This window comes from Amblyomma mixtum, chromosome 9 (genome assembly GCF_055824585.1).
Source record: "Amblyomma mixtum isolate Tamu chromosome 9, ASM5582458v1, whole genome shotgun sequence".
In the NCBI taxonomy this organism is placed as follows: Eukaryota; Metazoa; Arthropoda; class Arachnida; order Ixodida; family Ixodidae; genus Amblyomma; species Amblyomma mixtum.
In genome coordinates this window covers 42995311-43021500 of record NC_143020.1, presented here as the reverse complement: position 1 = coordinate 43021500, position 26190 = coordinate 42995311, and the positions used below count along the sequence as shown (strand labels likewise).

Genomic DNA, 26190 nt, shown 5'->3' with positions numbered 1-26190 from the left:
TTGCTTAAAACCAAACAAACGCATTTAGTCCCACAGCTCTGGACAGACAAGAAAAACGTTTTTCAATAAGGCTGAAAAATTATGTTTGAGTTTGATGTCATCGGGAATATCATTCCATATCTGAGCACCATTGTCTGTAATAGCCTTTGACCGGAAGGGCTGTGACAAGGCGGTAGGTTAAATCTATTATTAGCGGCGGCTCTTGTTTGTCCCAGGGGCGATCTAAACAGTGTAAGAGGGAATGGGTCATTAGTTCTTATTACTGTGTTTATTATTTTAGCTATCTTTAGTTTGTATGCAAATGATACCGCTAATATTCGCAGTTCTATAAAGAGTGGTTGGCTTGGGTCGGTTGCCTTTGCGAAGCCTATGGTACGAACAGCACGTTTCTGCAAGCGTAAAATTGATTCTAAGTATGTTTTATAGGTACCGCCCCCATGTCTCTAGGCAGTAACTTAAGTGACTTTTGACAAACGCGAAGTACAACATGCGTAAAATCGGTGTACGAAAATATTCCCTCGCCCTTAGTAAAATATCGCAGCTATAAGCTAATTTAGAGCAAGCAATTTCACTCGCTTCTAATGCATGTCCAATTCAAAGACTGCACCCAAGTACTTGGTGTGGGAGACATTAAGCAAATACGTACCGTTTAAGGTTAGAAATAAATTATCACAGCTAATATTCTTTTTCCTTGAGTGAAATAAAGTGTACTTTATTTTCTCAGTGTTAAGTGTAAGGCGATTATTTACGAACCACTGCGAAATTTTGCTAAGTTGTTGGTTAGTTTTGTCCTCCAGATCCTCTAATGTATCTCCTGTAAAAAATAGCGCAGTGTCATCAGCGTATATAACAGCTTCAGAATAGTTAAGAAACAATGGAAAGTCATTGATGTATATAGAAAAAAGGAGGGGCCCGAGGTCAGAGCCCTGCGGCACGCCGAGCGTGATTTTTTGAGGAGCGGAGATATAGTTTCTGGTAACACTGCATTGGTCTCAACCAGAAAAGTAACTCTTGATTAGATCATAAATTTTTGTACGCTGTAGCACCTGCACTGACGTACCAACTGGCTCAACTGTCAATTTAACATATATCAACTGAGCCCAGCTTCAATGTGTCACTGGACTCTTGGGCAACTGTGGATTCACCTACGGCTGCCTTTCTCTGCGATGAACGCAAAAATAAAAAACAAAACGAAAACACGTCTACCTGAATGTTTTGCTGTAACACGACAGCTGACACTCAAAACTCCCATTAGGCACTTGTAACAGTGCAGTTTTTCGTTAAGTGTGTTATCATTATCGGCTTGTTTTTTAGTGTCGGAAACGTATTATCATCGTCCCAACCACGTGAAAGAAAATAAAGACTGACGTGGAAGAAAACTGAGCAGGTTAGTAAACGTTAATTGCGGAAAACTTCAAGCGCCAGGTTCCCTTCCTTATGCTTGCTTGCCAGAGAGAGAGAGAGAGACGACTTTATTCACACCGACATGGGCCTCGGGGCAGGGGCTCACCCAGAGGGAGGGTCTCCCCCTTGCCAGCCCTCCTGCGCCGTGACCGGAGACGTCTTGGAGTAAGCCTTCTCCGCCAGGCGTAGGACAATCTTTTGTACATCCGCATATGGGCTTCGGATGCAGGACTGCCAGGCAACATGATCAAAAGGATCAGTCTGCTTAGCTCCCGGAGATTCGGGTCATTGCCAGATTAGATGATTTTGACTCCGAGGTACGTTGCAGAGACTGCAAGCCTCCGGGTCGCCAGTAAGCACATTATGCAGAGTAACATAAGGGAAGAAGCGATTGGCCTGAATTTTTCGCCAGGCCCTGCATTCTGAGGGTGTCAGGGGGCCGATCTGGTGATGGATAGATCATTCGGCCTAGTCTGGGAGTCTCAGAAAGCAGTTTGCCTGAGCTTGCAATTTTCCTCGATTAAAATAAAGGCAGGAGCCCGCGGTAACCAGTTTCTTATAAGACATATTTACGGCCGCACTAAAAGTGTTGCCAATCGCCAGAAAGCACCGCATAATATAAATTTTTCACTTCTGCGTCACCAAAAGCTATTCACTCTCAGAAGGTCACTTTCCAGGCTTTTCATGGAGCGCGCAACATAGTGAGGGTCCAACCGTAACATAGTCCAACCGTAATAGCGTTTCTGGCAGCTGAGAGCATATTTTTAGTATTTTTCATTTTACTAGTGGGACGATGGTATGGTCATGTTTCTCAGCATGTCATCTATATGAAATTCCCGATTGTTCTTCATCAGATGAAGCGTACCATCAATTTCACTTTAAGTAGCTGGAAGAAAACTAAAGATTTTAAGCGCCTTATAAAAATGTACTTGTTGCTAAACAAAAAGCTCTTTACTGTATTTCGCCAATTATGTACCGCATATAACACTGATTGTAAGCGTCAGAAAGGTATTTAAAAAAAACTGGCTCATTCACTTCCGCACAAACCGCCATAGATTTCTTTCGGAATCTTGCAAAAAAAAACTAAATATTTAGGCTTCGCTGCATGTTTATATTTAACTGCCATCAAATCATACGAGAGCTTAGAGTATGGTCATATTCGTGCAAGTCATTTCAAAGCAAAAGTTATCATTTGACAGCGCTGAGGGCAAGTGTATCAGAGAGCTTCAGTTCACATTGCTGCCCAGTGCCGCAACCGACTTCACTTTCCTAAGCCTACGGTGGAAAACAAGATTGCGTCTCAATATGACAATATTTCAGAAATGACTGTTTTGAGCATCACGAAGCGTATTTCATTATAGTGTCAGAAATAACGAAAGTAATGAGTAAATAGCGGCTGTTTAATATCTGGCCTTGCATTGGTAAATTCGGATTGCTATTACCAACTTGACAGGGTCGGAAATGAATTAATGATGGGACTTTCAAGAATGATCCAAAATCGTTCATTTTAAGACAGGCTCTTCCCTTTGGCGTTTCGTTGTCGCAGCACAACAAGCTCTTGAATCCCGTTCATGGCATATGAAATCTATGCCCTCATTACTTTTAAATCACAATTTTGTATTCGTACAGCCTCCTCCCGCTATACGACCATTGCAAATTCACCCCCGCCATGCATACGTCTTTCAAGCTTGTGACGCATTCACACTCAGTGCGCCTCGGCGATTGTTTTTGCTTCCTGCATTTGTATGCTTTCTCTCGGGTGAGCGAAGACTGTCTGCGAAAAAATCCTTCCGCCATACCTCTCAGCTCTCGGACTCATCGGCGCCGCTCCCGGCATCGTGGATTCGCTTCGCAAGTGAAGAACAATAAGATCGTTCTTTTATCTGTCGAACATATTCAGCCGCGCTGCTGAAATAATGGCGATAGGGAAATAAATAGCGGCCTGCGTTTTTTTTTTCAATGGAAGCCAGCTTGCTGTTGCGTGATATGTGCGGATGCGACTTGCCACCCACCGTTGCGAAAGTTGTAGTGACATTGTAACAATTAATGCAGTACGACCTGGTTTCATGCAATTATTGCGGTTGCGATGGAGCCGGAAACCAGGTGCTTAAAAATGAAGGAAACGTACGCCAAAACGGGGTCCACATAAAATATTTATATGAGTCTGCAAAGCTCTGACACGGGGGGCAAGCGATATGCTATGCTCTAAGCGTCAAGGTTTGCTCGAACGACGACCTGATCACTGCGTCCCCCGTTCTTACCTTTCCCCTCGAAAAAGTGGCTTGTTTTTTAAAGCCCCGGTAATTGGCCAACGGTTGCAGCCGCTGCTTCACCGGAAGAGTGTCCGATGACATCATACCGCAGGGATTCATGATGCCAAGATTATTTCCACTCGGGGTTTCGCTTGTCGTCGTGTAGGGAAGGTACATGGCGCTTCGCCGATCAGATCGGCATTTGGCTTCCAGAGGATGCCAGCGAAAGAACTTTTGTACAGAATACTCCGGCACCGCAGCGCATTACTTGACAAGTGTTCAATTTCAGATCTGAATGGCTAGGACAACGTATGTTGTCAGACATCGATTAAATGAATTTTTTACTGGAGAAGACAACGCACTAATGTACAACACCACGACACAGCTGCCCGAGAAAGAAGGCTCGAAGTATCTGAGAGCTGCCGGCCACAGTAAAGTATTGGTATACAGGTGAAGCACAAGCCGCTCCTCCGCCTTTGAGAGACCTTCAAACGGGCGGGGTTAATACCGGTTCCAGATTGATAAAGTAAAACAATATCTTTGAAGGTGTAAGCTGGACTGAATTCGAGTTCCTGATCGTCGCGGTCGGAGGAGAATGTCCACTGAGAGATCTTGCGGGCTGCGGCGTCAGCTGCCTCATTTCCCTCAAGGCACATGGGAGCAGGAGCCCAAACGATACGCCGGATAGTGGGGTCCCTGGAGTAGACGCTGCTTTGGAGAACGCGGTAGGTGACGTAAATTACCCAGCTCTGCTGGACGTTCCCACAGGCGCAATTTTTTTTTTTAATGTGGGATTAGATACAGCCAACCCAATGGCGATCTCCTCAGCGTCTGTTATCTCACGGGCTCTGAAAGTAAGGCCGTGCAGCGCAGGTGGCAACATCATTTCGGTGCTTTTAAAGCTCGTGTAATTGACCAGCTTCGGAATTCGTTATGTATAATTTCAGCATGAAATAATTTCAGCTCTTCTTCAAAACAATTGCGCTCAACAACTTTAGAAAAACGCACATGACGGACATCTATAGCCGCTGACATGAAGACGCAGGGGAAGGTTTTTTTTTTTTCAAATTTCACATCGAAGTTTGCGCAGAAAAGTGGGCAAAAGTATAATACCTCGTCGAAGCTAATACGTTCCTTTCCCCCTCTGTTTTGCCATAAAGCAAAATTTTTTGGTGTCCATCATATTATTCGTTTACCTCATACATTCCGGTATTCATCCTTGCTCCGCACTTCAGCAGATTTCGAAGCTTACATTTGGAAAAGTGGTGACAGAGTTCTTGCGTGACGGAAAAGCATGAAGCTGGTGTACAAACTGTATAGAAGAAGTACTTTTTTCCCGGCTGCCGAAATGTATCGCCGCAAGGCATGAGAAATGCATAATATTTTGCTACTTGAACACGAAAATAAATTGCGTAACAGCATTGCGAATATTTGGCACTTAGACTGAGTTACTAGAAAATTTCGGTGGGCTTTCATTCCTTCATTAAAATATAGAAAGAGGTTAGGTTTTTTTTCTCAGTGTAATTCCGTGGACCTTACTTCTTCGGAATGCTACTTTATACGCGTTTCTGCTGTCGAAGTCCAATTCGTCAGGGAAAATAAGATAACGCGAGAATTTTATTCTCTTCACGGAATATCCTTTTGGACGAACAAGTTCTGGTGCAACAAAAAGAAGCGTGTATCGAATTTAGATGCTAGACATACGCAAAACAAAGCCTGATTTGCGCATGTCTAACAGGTTCTCAGCGCCCTATATGAGTGACAAATGAAAATGAATTAAGGTTCACAGCGACGCGTCCTGAAACTATGTAACTTTTGTTTCAAATGCAGGTCTACATGACTCGCATGTAACGCAAGCTTGTGTCAGACGGAGCTAGGCGGTAATTGGGAGAGTTAGGTGGCACAACTTTGTGTTCCTGAAAAAAAAACACCTCTAAACGAATATCTGCTCTGGCACCGCGGTGGCTCAGCGGTTATGGTGCTCGGCTGCTGACCCGAAAAACGCGGGTTCGATCCCGGCCGCGGCGGCTGGAATTTCTTTGGAGGAGAAATTCTAGAGGCCCGTGTACTGTGCGATGTCAGTGCACGTTAAAGAACCCAAGGTGGACGAAATTTCCGGAGCCCTCCACTACGGCGTCTCTCATAGCCTTAGTCGCTTTGGGAAGTTAAACCCCATAAACTAAACTAATTAAACTGAATATCTGCTCTGGGCAAAAGAAGTTCCAATGATTACGTTACTTGGTAAATTGTAAATTGTTTTTTCAGGAAGGGAAATGGTGCAGTATCTGTCTCACAAATATCGGCGGACACCTGAACTGTGCCGTAAGGGAAGGGAGGAAGGTAGGAGTGAGAGAAGGAAGAGAGAAAGAAGTGCCATAGTGAAGGTCTCCGGAATAATTTCGACCACCTGGGGATTTCTAACGTGCATTGACATCGCACTGCCCACTGTCGCCTCTTGCGTTTCGCCTCCATCGAAACGCAACCGCCGCGGTTGGGTTCGAACCCGAGTGCTCCGGCTCTGTAGACGAGCGCCATACAACTGAGCCACCACCTGATGCGAAATTTGGATCGCAGCTCATCAGCTGTTTCAGCTTTTTATTTATTTTTTATTTACTTAACAGATACTCATTTCAATCGTTTGGCAGACACAGCAGGAGTGAGTGCATACATCAAGAACTGGGTTGAGTTGCATTGTACAACGCCACAGCAACGGAGAACCTTTGACCTTGTGGCAGGAATGAAAGAAAGCGCGCATTCAACAAAAAAACACAAATCTTCACTTCGAAGGGTGGGGGTGGAGCAATATAAGTGGTTAAGTTCATAACGCATCATGGAAACGAAATAATACGGCTTCACAAAAAATACGCGCTTTATGACAGGTAAGGTCTGACGGCATGCACAAATTATTGAGCACAGGGCAAATGAGGAAAGTCGCCCAGTAAGAAGTTGCACTCGCTTATGGTTTAAGAAAAATAAATGAAAGCATCTAGGCTTTCGGTTTCATTTTCGGCATGGCACCAGTTTTGGTGTGCTTACCTCTTGGTTACTGTGCTTCATTAATATGCGTACAAATATACAAATACACCTATGAATGCCATTTACTCCACGTAGGTTATTTACTTGGATTCTCAAGGAGTGCGAAACATAGCGAGGGTGTAGTCCAACCACATAAGTATTTCAAGCAGCTGAGAGCAGATTTTTAGTATTTTTGATTATACTGGTGCGGTGATAACACGGTCATGTATCTCACTATATGATCGACATGAAATTGCCGATTGTTTTTCATCAGAGACAGCGTGCTATCAATTTCACTTTAAGGAACTGGAAGAAAAGTTAAGATTGCAAGTGCTTTATAAAAATGTACTCATTGCCGTGCTACACAAAAAGCTCTTTACTGTAATTCGCCAACTAAATAGTGCATAAAACACAGATTGTGAGCGTCACAGAGGTATTTTAAGTGAACTGGCTTATTCATTTCCGGACAAAGCGCAACTGCTTTTTACGCAATGTTATAAAAAAGCAATAAATTTCGACTTCGCTGAAGGCTCATATTTTAGCTTCCCTGATGTCACATGAGAGCTCAGAGTTGAGTTATATTCGTAGAAGTAAAATGAAAGCAAAAGTCATGATTAGACATCGCTGAGGGGAGAAGACTCGTACTGCATCAGTTCGCACTGATTCCCAGTGCAGCAACCGGCTTCAATTTCCTAAGCCTGCGGTGGACGAGAGAGAGAGAGAAAACTTTATTTACACAGGAATTCGGGGCACGCCCCACGGTCCCCGCACGACGACAAGCTTCCGTCTAATTATGACCATATTTCAGAAATGACTGTTTTGAGCATCAAGAAGCGTATTTCAATATACGTTTGAACGCCTTTGGCGTTTCGTTGTCGCTGCACAACAAGCTCATGAATCCCGTTCACGGCATATGAAATCTCTGCCCTCATTACTTTTAAAATCTCAATTTTGTATTCGTACAGCCTCCTCCCGCTATACGACTCTTGCAAATTCACCCCCGCCATGCATATTTATTTCAAGCTTGTGACGCATTCATACTCAGTGCGCCTCGGCGATTGTTCTTGCTTCCTGCATTTGTATGCTTTCTCTCGGGTGAGCGATGACTCTGTCTCCGAAAAAATCCTTCCGCCATAACTCTCAGCTCTCGGACTCATCGGCGCCGCTCCCGGCATCGTGGATTTGCTTCGCAAGTGAAGAACAATAAGATCGTTCTTTTATCTGTCGAACATATTGAGCCGTGCTGCTGAAATAATGGCTATAGGGAAATAAATAGCGGCCTGCATTTTTTTTCTATGAAAGCCAGCTTGATGTTGCGTGATATGTGCGGATGCGACTTGTCACCCCACCATTGCGAAGGTTGTAGTCACATTTTAGCAATCAATGCAGTACGACCTAGTTTCATGCAATCATTGCGGTTGTGATAGAGCCGGAAGCCAGGTGCTTAACAATGACGGATAAGTACACCAAAACGGACTCTACATAAAATATTTATATGAGTCTGCTAAGCTCTGACACGGGGGCCAAGCGACATGCAATGCTCTAAGTGTCAAGGTTTGCTCGAACGACGGCCTGATCACTGCGTCTCCCGTTCTTACCTTTCCCCACGAAAAAGTGGCTGATTCTTTATGGCCTCGGTACTTGGCCGATGGTTGCAGCCGCTGCTTCGCCGGAAGAGTGTCCGGTGACATCATACCGTAGGCATTCATGCTGCCAAGATTATTTCCAGGCGGGTATTCGCTTGTCGTCAGGGAGGGAAATTACATTGCGCTGCACCGATCAGATGCGCCTTTGGCTTGCAGAGGATGCCAGCGACAGAACTTTTCTCCGAAATACTCCGGCACCAAAGCGCATTACTTGACAAGTGTTCAATTTCAAATCTGAAGGGCTAGGACAACGTATGTTGTCAGACATGGGTTAAATGAATTTTTTACTGGAGAAGGCAACAAGCTACTGTACAACGCCATGACATAGCTTCCCGTGAAAGAAGGTTCGAAATATCTCGAGAGCTGCCGGCCACAGTAAAGTATTGGTATACAGGTGGAGCAGAAGCCGCTCCTCCGCCTTTCAGAGACTTTGACACGGGCGGGGATAAATACAATGGCCAGATTGATAAAGTAAAACAATATCTTTGGAGGTGTAAGCTGGACTGAATTCGAGTTCCTGATCGTCGGGGTCGGAAGGGAATGTCCGGTGAGAGATCTTGCGGGCTGCGGCGTCAGCTGCCTCATTTCCCTCAAGGTCCATGGGAGCAGGAGCCGAAACCATACGCCGGAAAGAGGGGTCCCCAGAGTAAACGCTGTTTTGGAGAGTGCGGTAGGTTAGGTACATTATCCAGCCCTGCTGGACGTTCCAAAAGGCGCAATTTTTTTTAAATTGGGGTCATATACAACCAACGCAATGGCGACCTCTTCAGCGTGTGTTATGTCACGGGCTCCTAAAGTAAGGCCGTGCAGCGCAGGTGTCAACATCATTTAGGTGTTTTTAAAGTTCCTGTAATCGACCCGCTTCGGAATTCCTTATGTATAATTTCAGCATGAAATAACTTCAGCTGTCCTTCAAAAAAATTACGCTCAACAACTTTAGTAAAACGGACATCACGGACATCAATAGTCGCGGACATGTAGACGCACAGGAAAGTTCTGCTTAGTTTTTAAATTTCAGATAAAATTTTGCGCAGAAAAGTGGGCAAAAAGATAATACTTCATCGAAGTTAATACGTTGCTTTCTCTCTTTGTTTTGCCATAAAGTAAAATTATTTGGTGTCCATCAAAATATTTGTTTACCTCATATATTCTTGTATCTTCCTTGCTCCAAGCCTCAGCAGATTTCGAAGCCTACATTTGGAAAAGTGGTGACAGAGTTCTTGAGTGACGGAAAAACATGAAGCTGGTTTACAAAGTATTTGGAAGGAGTTATTTTTTTACCGGTTGCCGCAATGTATTGCCGCAAGGCATGAGAAATGCATAATATTTTGCTACTTGAAATAGAAAATCAACTGCGTGACGGCATTGCGAATATTCGGGACTTAGACTGAGTTGCTAGAAAATTTCGGAGTGCTTTCATTAATTCATTGAGATATAGAAAGACGTTAGGTTCCTCGTCTCGGTGTAATTCCGTGTAGCTTGCATATTCGGAATGCTACTCTTTATTCGCCTTTCGGCTGTCCAAGTCCAATTCTTCACAAAAAATAAAGTAACGGGAGAATTTTATTCTCTTCACGCAATATCCTCTTGGACGAACAAGGGCTGGTGCAACTGAAAGAAGCGTGCATCGAATTCAGTTGTTAGACATACGCAAAACAAATCCTGATTTCCACAGCTCTAGCAGGTTCTGAGCGCCCTATAAGAGTGACATAAATGGAAAGGAATGAAGTTTCACAGCGACGCATCGCAAAGCTATAAAACTTTTGTTTGAAATACAGGTCTACATGACTCACATGTAACGCACGCTTATGTCAGACGGTGCTAAGCGCTATTTGGCAGAGGCAGGTGGCATAACATTATATGTTCCAGAAAAAAACAGCTTTAAACGAATATCTGCTGTGGGAAAAAAAAATTCCATTGATTACGTTAGTTCCTAATGCAAAATTTTGAGCGCAGCCCATCAGCTGTTTCAGCTTTTGGATAGATTGAGGCAAACGATTCGAACAAGACATTTATGTTCCATTACAGACAAGTTGTTATTTTTCCCATATATTCCTTCTTCACGAAACACTCCGCTAACAGTTCTTGATTGTCATGAAGGAAGCTCTGTGGACGGAAAAATAGGTGGATGTTTGGTTGGCTTGCTACGCGAATCCATGGCTCTCAAAGGCAAGTTCTGCGAAAGCATTTCGCAAGGTTGTCACAGCTGTTGCTGCCGTTACGAGCGAGAGGAGCGGGATGTTTTCCCGCGTAGGTCTTAAGAAATTCCCGCTTTTCTCTCTATCTACATTAAAGTCACCACTCACCCTGCCACCCTGGCAGGTGGCAGCGTTTCTGGCACAGCGTTGTCAATCCCAAAGCATGCAGAGCCCATCTGTCACTATCGCGACGTAGGTGAAAGGTTTCCCTCAAGCCCATGTGAGCAGGAGTCCAAACGATACGCCGCATAGCGGGGTCCACGGTGTAGACGCTGTTTTAGAGAATGCGGTAGGGTAGGTACGTTACGCAGCAATGCTCAAAGTTCCGACAGGCGCAAATGTTCTTGAAGTGGGATCAGATATAGCCAACGCAATGGCGACCTCCTCAGCGTGTGTTATGTCATGGGCTCGGAATGTAGGGCCGTTGACTGTTTTGGATTGGTTGACGACTGCGGCCGCGTACCATTCCCCATGGTCGGGGCTAGAGGCATCCACGTAGTATACGCCGGATTTCGATCCGTAGTTGCGCACCGGGGCATCCGCCCGCGCCAGGCGCTGGTCATTATAGTCCTCACGGTTAATGTTCGCGGGAATAGGGGTCATGTGGGGGGCGCATCTGCACTGGGATGGAATTCGTACGCGCTCTTCCATGAGATTGGTGTGTTGAATATTTATTCGGGTAAGGAGGCGGTGACCCAACGATGTCTTCCAGAGATGTGTGTATTGGTCGGTTAAGTGGGCTTCCCGGAGCTCCCGAAATGTATTCACCATCCCCAGCCCCAGGAGGCATTTGTTGGAGGTGTTCCCGGGGAGGTCCAGCGCCCGCTTAATAATTTTGTGGAGGATGACTTCGAGGGAATTCTCGTGTTGCTAACGCAGGTGGAGGTATGGAGTAGAAAAATTCAGGGGGCACTTTGACTGTCTAAAGTGCGTAGAGGCGAAAGCGTTTTCCATACCACTTTGCCTGTGACACTGGTGACGTCACCACTGGATGATGTCACAAATAATTGAATGACAAATTAATAATTAATGACTAATGACTGATTAATGACTACGTACTAATTGACTGCTAATTATTTACGCTTAAGCTTCGTCTTTAGGAGTGGAACGCGACAGCGTGTTGTAGCGCTGCCATGGAGTCCACGGAACGCCACCACCCGCTCGGCGCAATGACTTGCCCTTTGAACACAACGCTTTTTGCGGAATAGGAAATGAAATGGCGCACTAATTCTCTGTCATCTCGGTGGACACCTTAACCACACCGTACAGGAAGAGAGGAATTGGGAGTGAAAGACGAAAGAGAAAGAATGGCCGCAATTAAGAAACTGAAAATTGTATTTGAGGAAAGGAGTAACGTCTCACATATCTCGGTGGACACCAGTCAAAACGCGGACACATCTGCCGACACGGCTGTCTACACTGCTGCCGACACGGCTGTCGACGCGGCTGTCGACACGGCTGCCGACACAGCTGCTAACGACAGTATGAGTCATTAAAGGCTTTCGTCTTATTAATATAGAATTCGACTCGTTACAAATGCAGTGTGTGATCTGTACTCGCTTCGGCGAGCGCGGCTTCGGCCGCTTATCTGATTTTTTCAGCAGCGTCCGCTCCGGCGGACGCAGTTGTTGCTGCGACGCGCGTCTTTTCTTGCCTTTTTCTCTTTCCTCTGATCTCTTACCTCCTCTATCTGCACGTGGCAGCGGTGGTGGCTTGGCTAGAGCCAGTAGCAGGCCCGTGCAATTTCCTTTTCATCCTTCTCTCAGTCACAACAACAACAACAAACGTTACAAATGCATGCGCCAGCCGCAAGGCGTCCTTATATCGTAACTCCCCGCGCTTGTTAGAAATCCGGCGGACCAAGCGGCCTACCTGGTCCCCCACCTGACTGACGTAGTTTGTCCAATATTATTTCTGACCGTCTGTCTTGATGTATAAAGAGCCCCAGTACCCCAACTTCGATATTTTCAGGGATTGGACTTGTCTCAAAAGGCAATAAAGGTTTGGCTGTGCACTTTGCTGAGGGGCGTATGTGCACAAATTCAGACTTTTGGGAGGAGCATTGGAGGCCGCAGCAGTGAGCATAGCAGTCCATGGTCGCCGTCTCCTGCAAGCTGGCTTCAATGTCTCCAAGGCAACCCTGGGTGGCCCAGAGGTTGATGTCATCGGCGTACAGTGCATGCTGCACACCATCGACAGCGCCGAGCTGGGCCGGTAGGCGCATCATAGCGAGAGTGTGACGCCGCGAAACGGAGAAACAGGGCCTAAAAGCTTCGCTCTAAAAATCAATGAGCGTATTGAAGGATAATTTTGGGTAAAGAAATGCACATCCGTCAGCAGTCTAAATGTAAACTGCGCGAAAATATCCGCTCGTCCTGCACTCCAAAGATTATTTATAGCCTTTCACTGCGTTTGGCCATTATACGCAAGAGGGCCGCGTAAAAATGCGTAGCCGGAGTACTGCCTGAAGTTTTGCTCCAATAAAGTGAATCCAGGCTGAAAAACCACAAATTTTATTTTGATGGCGAACTGATGCAATGATCCTCTTACGGAGCTACCGTACATTTAAACGGCTTGCTTTAAAGAGCAAGTGGTAACTATATGGTTTTCGTGGCAGCTACGGGAGTAATAGGGTGGCTGCAGTGCCCTAGGAAACAAGGGCGACTCTTCTCATCACATCCTGGGCTCTTCCGAAAGAGAGTCGAAACAAGTAGTGTGGTTCTAGTGAAGAACAAGGGTTTCAAGACATGTCACGAAACATATAGTAGTCTGTGCGGAAGAATAATATTTCGGCGAGCATTTTCACGACAAGCGCGGATTCAAGCCACATACTGCAAGGCGAGTGAATATTCCAAAGCTATTTATTAGACTAAGGTGGGATAGGGGAATAACTGACAGCACAGATTAAACTACTCTGCTACGAAGGTCCGAACCACTTACGCTTTTGGCTAAACACAACCACAGCATCGCTCACAGGAGATAAGAAGAAATTGGGTAATTACAGTCGTCTCGAAGAGTGTGGACACCGGAGCTCGTAAATGTCAGGTTGGAAGGACTCTGTGGATAACTTTTCTGAGCAAGACTAATAGCCAAAGCTCCACCACCCATATACAAAACTCAAATTATAGAGCGATAACAAATACAATAATATTCTTGGACAGTATAACAGTAGACTTCTGATCTGGTCGGTTCCCAAGAATTTATTCTTTCTTTTTGTGCTTCGGAACGTGAAGACTTTTATGCCGACCAGTACCGAAGAAAATAGGTGTAAAGAGCGGTAAATGGGGCATTAGCATTGATTTCTGTTTTTTAGACTTACTTAGAAAGAGGACTCCAGTATTTATACTTATTACCAAGCCAACGCTAATAACGCGTGGGCTCGCGGGACGCTTGAAGATTAGATTGGAAGAGGTTGAGCCATGTGGCAATGAACAGAGAACACAATCCGAGAAGGGACGAAGCAGAGCGAATGTGGAATGCTACTGCCTCGTAATCACATTAGAGGGGAACTGTATATGCGCATGTGCGAGGAGGTGTAAACCACAAGTCCGGCTCTCAATATTTGCGGGATGCTGATGCAATATGAATTCGTTACGCACTATAGACTACCCTGTTCCAGGAGAAACTGCCATCAGAACGTTGTGAGAAAAGAAATCGATACCCGTTATTAAAGATTGTACTGCTTAAGCTGGTATGCTGCCAACTATAAAACACGCCATCAATATGAGGCTACAATGATTCCAGACTGCGCGCAAAGAGAGCAATTGAATTAAGATTTTACACTCTGCGTTTTTAGCTTTAAGGATTCTAGCTGCGCCTTCCATACAGTTATTGCTCTTAGTGTATTGTGCAGCGCAGGTGTGAACAGCCCCTCGATGTTTTTAGAGCTCGCGTAAACGACCAGCTTAGGAATTCGTTATGTATAATTTCAGCATGAAATAATTTGAGCTCTCCTTCCCAAAAAATTACGCTCAAAAACTTCAGTAAAACGCACATGACGGACATCAATAGTCACTGACATAAAGACGCAAAGGAAGGTTTTGCTTTTTAAAAATTTCAGGTGCTCATGAATGCGAGAATAATAATTTTTTAAAACATAATTGATTAAAAAGCACAATTAATAACAACCACTTCCCACCGGCGCGTTTCAAACCGAGGACCTCCGAAATTGGCGTACGGCGCTCTACCAACAGAGCCATGGCAGCGCCTATCCAATCTTCTGCTTTTGGGAGCATTTGTGTGTAGTGTAGCCGAGCCTTGAGAGTGATCACCGTCGCCACCCTTGCGCATACTGGCGTGCGTAGGGCGGCGTGTATTACCAAGAGCGCCACGTAGGCACCTGAGAGAACTTTGAGGGCGGAAGTTGTGCGAGAACCTTCTTCTGCTGCCCACGGCATCAGGACTGCCAGAATGGAGGCCCTTATTAGTTACTGCTCAGAGAACAGAAAGAAAAAGAGGGGCCCGTTGTGACGGACATCACAGAAGCCAACAGTCACCGAAGCCAAGGAACACAGGAGATGTTTTTCTTTTTTCTTGCTTCTAGTGTACACCGATGGAAGGTAATTAAGATAAATATTTTAAAACAGAATTCATTGGAAAGCAGGAGAAAAAACAACCACATGATGCCGGTGGGATCCGAACCAACGACGTCCACATTTCGCGAGTTGACTATGCTAAAACGAATGGTGCGTAGGGGTATATGGAGGCGCCATGTGTCTTACTTGTAACCTATATACTGATTGGTGACTAGTAACAGATAATGTGATCGATGAAAGGGATTGTAATCGATGACCGTGATCAGTAAGGTGATTGTGGATTAGTACTCAGTCAACAATGAGAAACAAAAGGAATAAAGAGAGCAAAAAGGAGGAGAATGCGCTATTGCATTTACTTCAAACGCAAAGCTTAAGCGTCCAACAAATTACTTTTCTAGGACACCAGCTTTATAAAGGCGTGCACAACAATACGAAGGCGCCGAAGGCAGAAGATTGCACCGCTAAAGAACACGTCGCCAGGGCCGAAGAATAAGCGGCTGAAGTCTGCTGCGCATCATATATTAAAATGAGTGAGTTATGAGAAAGACAAAACTGCACAGAAGATGGGAAAGAAAAAGACGACAAAAACTACCGATTTCTCAACCAGGTAAAGCTCTTAGAGGTGCAACATAACCCGAGGGCTCTGGTAGGCTACAAGGAGAACGGTAACGGAGGATGTTTATGCCCTAAGAATTCGCACACACATTTCTTGCTTCGTTTTCTCAAGCTTAAAAATTTACACACCTCTAATACTGTAAAGTTTATGTGTAACGGTATTTTCTATTCCTTTCACTTTCATCTGGTTGGTTGGTTTATGGGGTTTAACGTCCCAAAGCGACTAAGACTATGAGAGACGCCGTAGTGGAGGGCTCCGGAAATTTCGACCTCCTTGGGTTCTTTATCGTGCACTGACATCGCAGAGTACACGGGCCTCTAGAATTTCTCCTCTAAAGAAAATGAACCGCCACGACCGGGATCGAACCTGCGTCTTTCGGGTCAGTAGCCGAGCACCATAACCACTGAGCCACCGCGGCGGCCTTTCACTTTCATCTCTGTGTACTGTAGCGGAAGTGAGCCGTCGGTTAAAGGGAGGTTGATTGTTGAGATCGAGAACTGAGAGTTGTTGCCTGATCCACAAAACGCATGTGCCGTAAGTGATTGTAGGGTGGGATCACTGGTGGTAGCAGGTAGCGCGTTGTCTCTGAGATTCGTGGTTTCTACAATTCTTGAAATGCCAATGATCAAAACAAAGTCTCAGTTTCGTATATAGTGGCTAAAATTTCCTTCAACTTATTGCTATACAAATGGCAGGCTTTCAAAAATTGCCTCGGTTCAGATTGAGTCAGCACTCCCAGTCGTTTTAATTTAATTTGTTCATTGATTTATTACGTGCACTTGTCAATCTTTTGAAAGTCAGAGCAGGAGTGAGTTCATACATCAAGAACTGGGTTTAGTTGCAATGTACAACGCCAAAGCAACGCAGACCTTTGATTGAGTGGCAGGCATGAAAGAAAGCGCACAGTCAACAAAAAGAAAAAATCCAGACTTCGAAGGGCGGGCGGTGGAGCAAGATAAGTCGTTAAGTTCATAACGCACCATAAAAGCAAATTAAAGTATCTTCATATATGCGCTTTATCACAGGTAAGGTCTCATGGCGTGCACAATTTATTAAGCAGAGGGCATACGAGAAGCGTCGTGCAATAAGCCATTTCACTCGCTTATGGTTTAAAAAAAAAGGTCTAGGTGCTCGTTTTCATTTTCGGCATGGCACCAGTTTTGCTGTGTTACCTCTCGTTTACCTTCGTTCATTAAAATGCACATAAGTTTGAAATCTATATCTGCGTGATTCCTGACAATGCTGTACATTATTTGTAGGAGATGCAGTGTTAACAGCTTAAGCGCAATCTACCATTGTCCAATAAGATTTGCAAAGACTGCAATTTTCGATGGAATGGTGCACTGCTTCATGCAATGTTCGCATCATGTGGTAAGGTGTTCCACTTAGTTAAAGTTTTGTGGAAAAGCTAAATGGGGTAGAGGTGGAATTTTATATTTAGGCTACGAGATTGTGTTGCTGTCCTAATCTGTCGCTTTCCTTCATTCGCTAAAGTGCATGGTAATAGGAAATGTTACTTTTTTACCGTTGACAACGCTGTACATAATCTGTAGGTTGTGTAGTTTAAGGCGCACCTGGAGCACTGGAAGACAAGATTGTATACTAAGGTGAAAAACAGTCACCTACTGCATGCCTTATAAATGAATCAAAGCGCTTTCTTTTGTGCCGTTTTGATGTTATTTTTGCTTGAACAGTATGAGTATACCTCACGGTATCAGGGTCCTTGAGCAGTGCGGGAACAAGTATTATGAAAGCTAAAAGTTTGGTTGTAATGGTGCTGACCTTTATGCGGTGTTTCAACAACCACAGCGTTCTTTGTGACGCTTAAATAGCACAGTCAAATACTACAATTTACGTCAACTCAAAGACAGTTATAACTTGAAACAGATTTTGATTTCTTTTCGTACACAACGGTTAGGCATGCAACTTAATTATTTTCTTTTCCCGTGAATTATCACTTCGCACCGAAACCTTGAAGCCTAATAAATACAGATGAGTGATGGCCGTGCGCCTTCTGCACAAATGCCTTTGACTGGAGGCGTTCCCAAAGCTTGGGGCTGCCGTCGCCGATGCGAACCGCCCACTTCTTACCTTTGCTTCAGGCGCTCATTATTCGGTTCCTGCGGCAGACGCGATTGGTCAATAAAGCGCCCAGCAACCGGAGGAGGCCGGCCCGCCCAATCGGAAGGCCCAAAGTGCAGCCGTTTTCCGCGAATCAGAGGTTCGGGCATAAAGACCATTGTTTAGCGCCTCGTCTGCAAACCTACATAAGACGGCCTGCGTCTGAGCTCCTTACAAATCGGAGCCAGCTTGTGAGTGCAACAGCTGAATCCTCCCTCAGAAGTCAAGCGCTGCCGGTCTTCATTTCGCCGCTCCTTCGACTTTGGCGGTAACCTCGTCGGTCCTATTTGGGTGAGTGTCGTACTGCTGAGTTCCGCAACCTAGGGGGCGTGTGTATAGGAGAGAAGTGTTAGGCTTTCGAGGGCAGCTACAACACAAATGTTATCCATACTCGCTTGTTATAGCATACTCCACAGCGACTCCTATGTATCTCGCACTGTGTTTCTCCTTCAAAAATCAGGATCTTGAAGTGCATGTCTGAAAAACGTTCAAAGAGTCGAGTAGGGGCTAGTTACTAGAAGGAAGCATCTTTGTAGAAGGCAACAGTAACTGCTAGAGTAATTAAAAGCCACGACACTTTGTCTAATGAAAGCTATCTTAAATAAATGGTGATATGGAGTATCAGACTGAATTACCAATGTTCTAGAGCATTTTTTCCGACTCACATCGTTCTGACAGCTCTCTCCCTGCTAAGAAATGTCATTTTATCAAGCGTGTGTCTGAAAGGGTTTTTGGATGTGTCATACCAGGTCGGAGATGAAGACGCCGCTAACCCTAAAAGGAAGTTAAGGGCGCACGAGTAAGTGCGAAATGAAGAGCGCCGGCACCTACGAGAAAAGATACACGGGCGCGCGGGACCGCAGTCACCACTGTTTGGGTAAAGAGGAAGGCTACGAATCGAAGTCATCGAGTTCCTACGCGACGCCACACCCGGAAGCTGCTGATGGCTACCAAGGGTCTAGGTGCAATAACATGTTCGGTTCATTTCACGGAACATTAACAACTGACCGCCGCCTCCATTCAAATACGGTGCAGTGATGGAGTCGCGCCACTTGCACCGTCGCGCTTCCAGACTGGCTCGCGCGGGCGCCTCAACAACCGTCGACATATCGGCCTGCCGGAGCAATAAGGTCTCGCCTTATGCCAGTAGCTTATTTCGTTCACTCAAGCAAGAATTAAGAGCCACACAATCGCGGGTCGCGAATGCTGTAGTCAGGTGATTTTTTTTTTATTTCGCGGGCTTTATTTGGACCTCCGAAAAACATACACGGGAGTGTTTTCCTATCGCAAATAAACAGAATGTGGATTTCTGAAGGTGCTCTCCAACTTTGCTATTCACATTAGGTCGATATATACCCAATTAGAAAAATTATCTGAACTACTGCTTAATTTGCTTTGTAGCGAGTATTGCTTGACATATCTTTATTAAATGATGTATCACCTGCTGGGAAACCCTGATATGACTGCAACCCCTTTTATGTTTGTTTGTATGTTTGTTCTTTTTATTGTTATGCATGTTCCCATCATCGCCGTTGGAAACCAATATGCCCCCCCCCCCTTATGTAATGCCTTCGGGCCTTTAAGTGATCAATAAATGAAATGAAATGAAATTAATACCAATACAAAACATTGCCTAGAGGCGCAATCCGGCTGGTAGCTGTATGTAAGTGGTTTCCCTGTCCTACCTCAAATATCTTAATTTTTTAACCCTTGGCTAAAGTTAGCCTGGACACCCCGTATATGAGCTCGCTATGCCTCTCACTCTACCTACCTGCGCGTGATATGCAGTGACAAAGAGTGCCGCTGGTGGCGTTGTGCGGGGGCTCCATTCCCACCGCCCACGTAACATGAGGAAGTCGCAAATGTTGGGGATGGCCAAGTGAGAGCCTGCCTCACAACGCTCACCGCGGGCCTTCGGATGTAGAAAAAAATTACGCATGAACGCAGAAACTGTAGAAAGTGCGTTCTCAGGTGCACTTCCCCTGTGTAGGCACGCATTAATTGCACTAGGAAATATGGACTTCAGAAGCGTAAATCAACTCAGTCTGGTTTACCTGCTATCAAAGAAACATTGATCCAAAACAATGGAAACTGATCTGCACATTGTGCGTATTTTCACACTTCAGGATAGCGTTCGTTGGCGTTAAACGCGGTATTCATTTGAAAAATGCCCATACTGTGAAATAACATGCTTTTGGTCACACTTGATTGAAAGGTATGCTTTGAATTGTTCCCAGTATAAAGCTCTTAGCAATATTAAATCTGAATTCGAATACATGAAACATGGTCTGCCGCAAGGCTCGATTGATGATGATGTCCCCAGGCTTAATGGCACATTTTGGGTCTAGTTCTGTTTCTTCGCCTCAGATATTATTGTTCATGCGGCCGACACCAGTGTCTCTTTTTCCTTGCTCAAGATTGAGCACTTGCATTTTCTGCTATAAACGTATCGCTCAAGAATCTCTTTTTGATCGCTTACTGCCAATAAACTCTAGCTCAGTGTTAATAAAAACAAAATAAGTCACGCTCTTTTCTAGCAACAGACCAAGTCACCTCAAAAATCCGATAGTTTTTTAGTCTTGTCCTTTGGAGCATGTTACATTAATAAAATTCTTGAGGGCACAGTTCCGCAGAAACCTCCGCCGAACAACGCACATTCGGTTCGTAAACCGTCGTGTAGCACAAGGTACTGGAATGTTGAACCAGTTTCGCTCATTGTTACCAATCAGACTCAAACGCCAGCTGTTAAAGTCTATTCCATGTTCTAGTAAAGCCCATTCCGCCGTCGAGGCGCCGACACGCCGGTAGTCCGAGCGCGAAGCTCCGTCTCTGCTGCTTCACGAGGCTTAGGCTCTTAGCTCAGTGCTGTGAGTAAAAGATATGGACTTGCCTCTCGGTGGATAGTCCAAACCAGGAATGTTCGGTATCGGCATGTTCCTGACGAGAAGCGGACGCTGATAATACTAGCTTCACACGGCTGGGATAAGGTAATCCGGTCGTAAAGGATAAAGTTTTCGCAGCACATGTGAAGCGCATCCGCTCACACGGCCTCCGAATGCTGCGTCGTGTGTCTTCTTTCAAGCGAAACCTAAGGGTAGCCAGGTGTATGTACCTCGCTCTACTCTACCAGGTTTAACCAGAGCTAATCCACAGCCAAAGTTTGTGTAAGTGTATGAAGGCTTAATTTCAGGAGAACGCATAACCTGTGGCTTTTCTTCTGTTGTCAGTTTCCTGTCACATCTACACCTTTCTCCTTGTTTGATTCGAACGTTCGGTGCTCTGATTTCTAGGTTTACGACTTGTTCTGTCATTGGGTGGAACTTGTGTGTTTCGTTGCACTGTACTTTTTTCCTGTGAACTCTTGTTCTATGCCTCAGTAATGAACGTACTGCACGCATTATTGTAAAAATTGTATGTTGGGAACATTTCCAAGTAGAATTAAGAATGATTTTTCTTTCTTTTGTTATATGTGACAGGCGAATTTTACTTTTGCCTTATTCCCGCGCACCAAGACGCTGTGCTGTCAGCGTTTCCAGAATGAAGAAAAAGTTAACCTTCGTTTATAATCTTGTTGCAAACGTGCAACCGGAATGCAAATTTTTTGACACAATCAGATTCAGTTTTTTTTAATCATTTTACTTTTTCAGCAAACTTGTTGCTTCACTTTTAAGATATGTTCACCGTGTCTACTTTGACCCTAGGCATGAATATCTTCTTCCTTTAACGCAGTTACCAGTTTCTTCGTTAACCTTTAACTGCAAATAAAGGGCGTGTAGCGCTATTTCAGCGGACTGAATGAAAAGTCCCTTTATCTGAGGTCATTAACTGCAAAAAAGAATCTTTGGTCATATATCACCAAAGGTTTTCTATTATCTCCACTATTTTTTTTTTGGCAACCACCATCTCCTTGTAGGCCTCAAAGCCCTCTTCGATTCTCTTCTTGCGCACATCGCCAGCTCTTATTTGTAAGTGCTGAACAGTCGCGCAGATCAACGAGTTTATAATAACCAGTTTTTAAAATTAGCCAGTGGTTGAAAAGAATGCCTTAAATGAGATGTGCACTTCTCTCTTGTAAAACGTTTTTCCCTGAGGAAGATGTGTATGCCCCAATCTCGCAATGATGTTGGAGGTGTTAGTTTTCTGTGGCTGCTGGCTTAAGCATCAGCAGTACACAGAAACGAAGCATAAAATGGCACTAGAACGAAAAGATAACAGCGTGGAATTTTGCATTTCCAGGAAGGACGAATTCATTCATCTAAACCCGCAATGGCTGTATATGAGCCGGCTAAACCTATGCCCATGCACGTTTTCGACAAGTTGGTTTTTGTACGGGAATGCAAAGGACTTCACATCACTTATCCGGTGAGTGGCCAGAACAAGGCGCAAATTCTAGAGATAACAGAGTGAGTGGAGCACGCGAATGTTCATGTGCCGCAGTGGCAAGGGGTCAGAATTACATTTAACTAAACCTACAAAATGAACCATCCTTGAGCACAGATTATTCAGGAAGCCGTATCTAATGGTCGAGGAAAATTTCCCTAAATATGCGATTAAAATTTGGAGGCCACTGAAGTGTGCTGCACTGTATAAACGTGAAAGCACTTGCAATTGAACGCCAAAAACTTTTTTTTGCAAGCTATCGTTGTCGCGTGATACTTATTGTGTCACCCTTGGATGACGTCTCCAACTATTTTGCTAGAAATCGTTGTCTAACAGTAGTACTCATCCTCAACACACCTTATTGTCGTACTCACCACAAAGCGTTCACTTCGTGCCCCTTTAACACACCGCAGCGAAAGTGCCTTCATGGCGGATACGTTGCGCGCCTACCTTGCACCTAGTGGGCCTGGGCTTAAGCAGCAATGAGGGCCAATCTCATTTTCGAATGGCCGCCGCGCTGGCTCAGCGGTTATGGTGCTCGGCTGCTGACCCGAAAGACGCGGGTTCGATCTCGGCCGCGGCGGCTAGAATTTCTTTGGAGGAGAAATTCTAGTGGCCCGTGTACTGTGCGATGTCAGGGCACGTTAAAGAACCCCAGGTTTCGAAATTTCCGGAGCCCTCCACTACGGCGTCTCTCATAGCCTTAGTCGCTATGGGACTTAAACCCCATACACCAAACGAATCATTTTCGAATGGTCATTTTCGTGCGGACACGCGCTGCAGACAGGTCATGTACACGCCACTTGTGAGGCAAGAATCGCTTTCGCATGAATAGTACTGGTTGTCGAATTTATTTAGCGAAGTTAGCCTGCATGCAAATACTGGAAGTGCAGTGCATACTAGAATTCGGTACTTTTCTAGTTTGTTGCAGTCTTGTGGGGCCTCTGTGCCAAGAGGGCAAACGAAGTCGGCATGTCCAAAGAAACGGAAACACGCACTATTTCTTCCTTTTGTGTCCCGGTTTGTTCGCGCTCTTCGCGAAAATTGAATAAGTATTAACTCTCCCAGATTGCAGCGTTTTTCGCAGTAGCTCTGTGTTTCGATGAGACGATAACAGGTTTCCAACTGCCTGAAAGCCGTGATGTGCGGTCGTCGGTGCATATCTGCTAGAGATTTTTTTCCGGAATGTTACAGAAATGTTTAGTATGCCGGCGGTGTCAAAAACGAGTAAAACGTGAGGGGCCTGGCCCCCATCAGTTGACGCCACGAGTTGCACGTGCCAAGCCAGTGCAATTCGGTGTTTTTTGGAAGCGGGCGGGTGCATCCGACGGCAGCACCACCGGGCATGTCCGGCAAGTTCTCTGCCATCGCGGTGAACATGCGTGCGATCTGGTCAGCGGCTAAATAAAGCACGAGCGACTAACCCACGCAAGAGGTCGGCGCGGGAGCGCTGCCCGCGCACTTCGTGGCTGCGGGGGCGCGGACCAGCCCTCGGCAATACGTTCACGGTCCGCTTTCGGCGTTAATAGCGTCTTAGCCTGCCTCGACGGGTCACCGGCACGTTCCAGTAGTACCTGACGAGAGTGGCTGCAATACCGCCGGCCGTTCGATTTGTGCAGCGTCTTGTTGTTTCTTCCGAGTGTTTCTTTAGAATGGTCCTTCCGCTGTGGAGCTCGGACGTCACTTAGTGGTTCAGCTACAGTAAACGCTGCGCATTTCTTGGATCTGAGAGGGAGTGAATTTGTTTTCTTTACTATTACTGCGTTGTTCTATTAGACAATAATATACGATGTTGTCAATGCTTCCGATGCGCCCCTCGTCAGCGATGCGTTTGTCCACGAACCCCTCTGAAGGAAGGCAACCGCCCATACCTACGACCCCGTCAGCTTGGGTGGGCGTGTTCCACCCACGACTCCATTAGTAGAAGTTGGTTGCGGACGGGCTGCATATCAGAGGAGGAGAAGCACCCAGGTGCTTCGACAGGCCCTCTTGTTCCGTGCAGGTTCAGAAGCATTTCTCTGGGGGAATGGCTGTCGTGGAGGATTTGGGCAGCGATTCTTCTAGTGGCCTCTGCCTTCAAAGCTGAAGCAGACGAGCCATATCTCCGTGTCGCTTCCTTCGTGCGGAGAGTGGAGAACCTGCGGCGGTCCGTCTTGAGCAGGAGCGCGCATGTTGATCTGGTGTGTCCACAGCTGTAGCGCACCATGGCACCAGCCGACCGGGCCTGGACTGCTTCCCTGGTGTGTTGTTTGTGTTCGTGTGGCGCATTGGGTGCCTACTTATGCGTGGCTGGCCCTTCCTTCCGAGGCCCTTACGCTGTTCGGTCAACGGCCTGAGGTACCGTTCGTAAGAAAGTCCGTCTGGGAATTCCTATTGTTGTGTCCATCGTATGTCAGCATCGGAAGATTTAATTTCAGGGCACGTTGTGCCGTCTGGGACGCAAGACACTCTGACATGGTCTGCTTTCTTTCTATTGCTGGAAGCATTACTCGCTGGAGGTGGTCGGTTCCAGTCATCGTACAAATGGTAACATGAGCAAGAGTCATGCACTACCAGGCGGCTCTTGCGCATACGACGAGGTGGGGTACTTTGAATGTGTCGTGCAAGTTGCAGAACTAGCGGGGCGAACCAAGGCTCGTAAAAATGACGTTTGGCGCTACTGAGGGCAACCTACCCGTTAAGGGGGTTCGCGGGAGAAGGTATCGCCCGACGAACCACACACCAGAAGCAATGACAACACCGTTTATTTTGATATAAGCGAGCAACACAAATACAAGTACTAAAATGAGTTCACTTGCACCGGGGTCGAGGCAAAGGGGCAGGGTTTAGACTACCTGAACACCTTAGTGGCGTCCGAGCTCCGTGACAGAGGGACGACTCTGAAAGCTACGCTCCAAAGAAACTTGACGTGCCAACAAGCTAGGCGAAGACAATCGCGCCTAAGAACTACGAAAATCACATGGCTGCTGGCGTTGCAGCCACTCACGCCAGGTAGAGCTGAAATTGCGTCCGTAGCCCGCAGCAGCCGAGAAGGACGCCGCTCCCGCCTAACGCAAACCATGAACGTCTCGCCAGCAGCTGGTCCGCGCCGCAGGAACCAGAAGTGGGCGGCCAGTGCTGCCGGTTGATCTTTTGCAAACATTGCTCGTTTGGCCTTTATATAGCCTCTGGCCGGATCGCACGCATATTCACCTCGCTGGCGGCGAAGGACTTGCCGGACACTTGCGGTGGTGCTGGACTCGTATGCACCCGACGCATCCGAAAAACACGATTTATGCGGACCTGGAGCGTGCAACATGTTGCATCGAAATGCGGGGTACAAGGTCCGCAAAGTAATGACAGCTCTGCTTTCCTTTTCCGCTGGCCATTTCTAAGCAACATCGTCCGGAACAATTGCTTCACACCGTGCATTTGTCTTGCCGGAGTTTTGACTGCGTTGCACGCATAATAGTGCGAAGGAGGCCGAATTCTGAAAGCCGAATTAGGGTACAAATGATTTTGTACAAGAATGGGAACAACTTCAAAACTTTCGGATCACGCGCACTTTAGTCCTTCCAAAATTATTCTGCACGATAGCAGTAGTAGATACATTTGTCAAAAGATCTTCTAGTGTAGGCGGCTAAGTTAGTCATTTATAGACTTACTTGATGTTTTCTTGGTGCATAACTCACATCCGTAAAAACCGCTTGTGCGCTATGAATACGTTGTTTTGAAGCCTCTTTAACAGCCGGGACCCTTCATGTTTCAGATTACTAAGGTGATTACGAAGCTTGAAGCAGTTTGGGGAAATTTCGCAAAACTCTTGAGAATAATCCGCCCAGAAGGCGAAGGAATTAAACGGGTCGGCCCTCTTACACATGTCATCTTGCATTGCATTCGTTCTTAATAAAATGTTTGCGCGCATACCAAGCAAAACCGAAAGAGAACCTGAAACACTGCTGACATTTGTACACATCGTAGTATTCTCGCAGATTGCACTGCATAATGATGCAGCAAAACGTCATTTAACCATTCACAGTAAGC

The 26190-nt window shown here is 45.8% G+C and overlaps 1 protein-coding gene across 1 annotated transcript in view; it reads left to right on the top strand.

The window, feature by feature from the left end:
• Nucleotides 1-24253, top strand: part of LOC149328858 (uncharacterized) — a 118721-nt gene extending 94468 nt beyond the window's left edge. The window contains exon 6 of the mRNA XM_089559115.1: nucleotides 24170-24253. Within this exon, the coding sequence (XP_089415241.1) occupies nucleotides 24170-24253 (84 nt within the window). The remainder of the gene's footprint in view (nucleotides 1-24169) is intronic.
• The last annotated feature ends 1937 nt before the right edge of the window (nucleotides 24254-26190 follow it).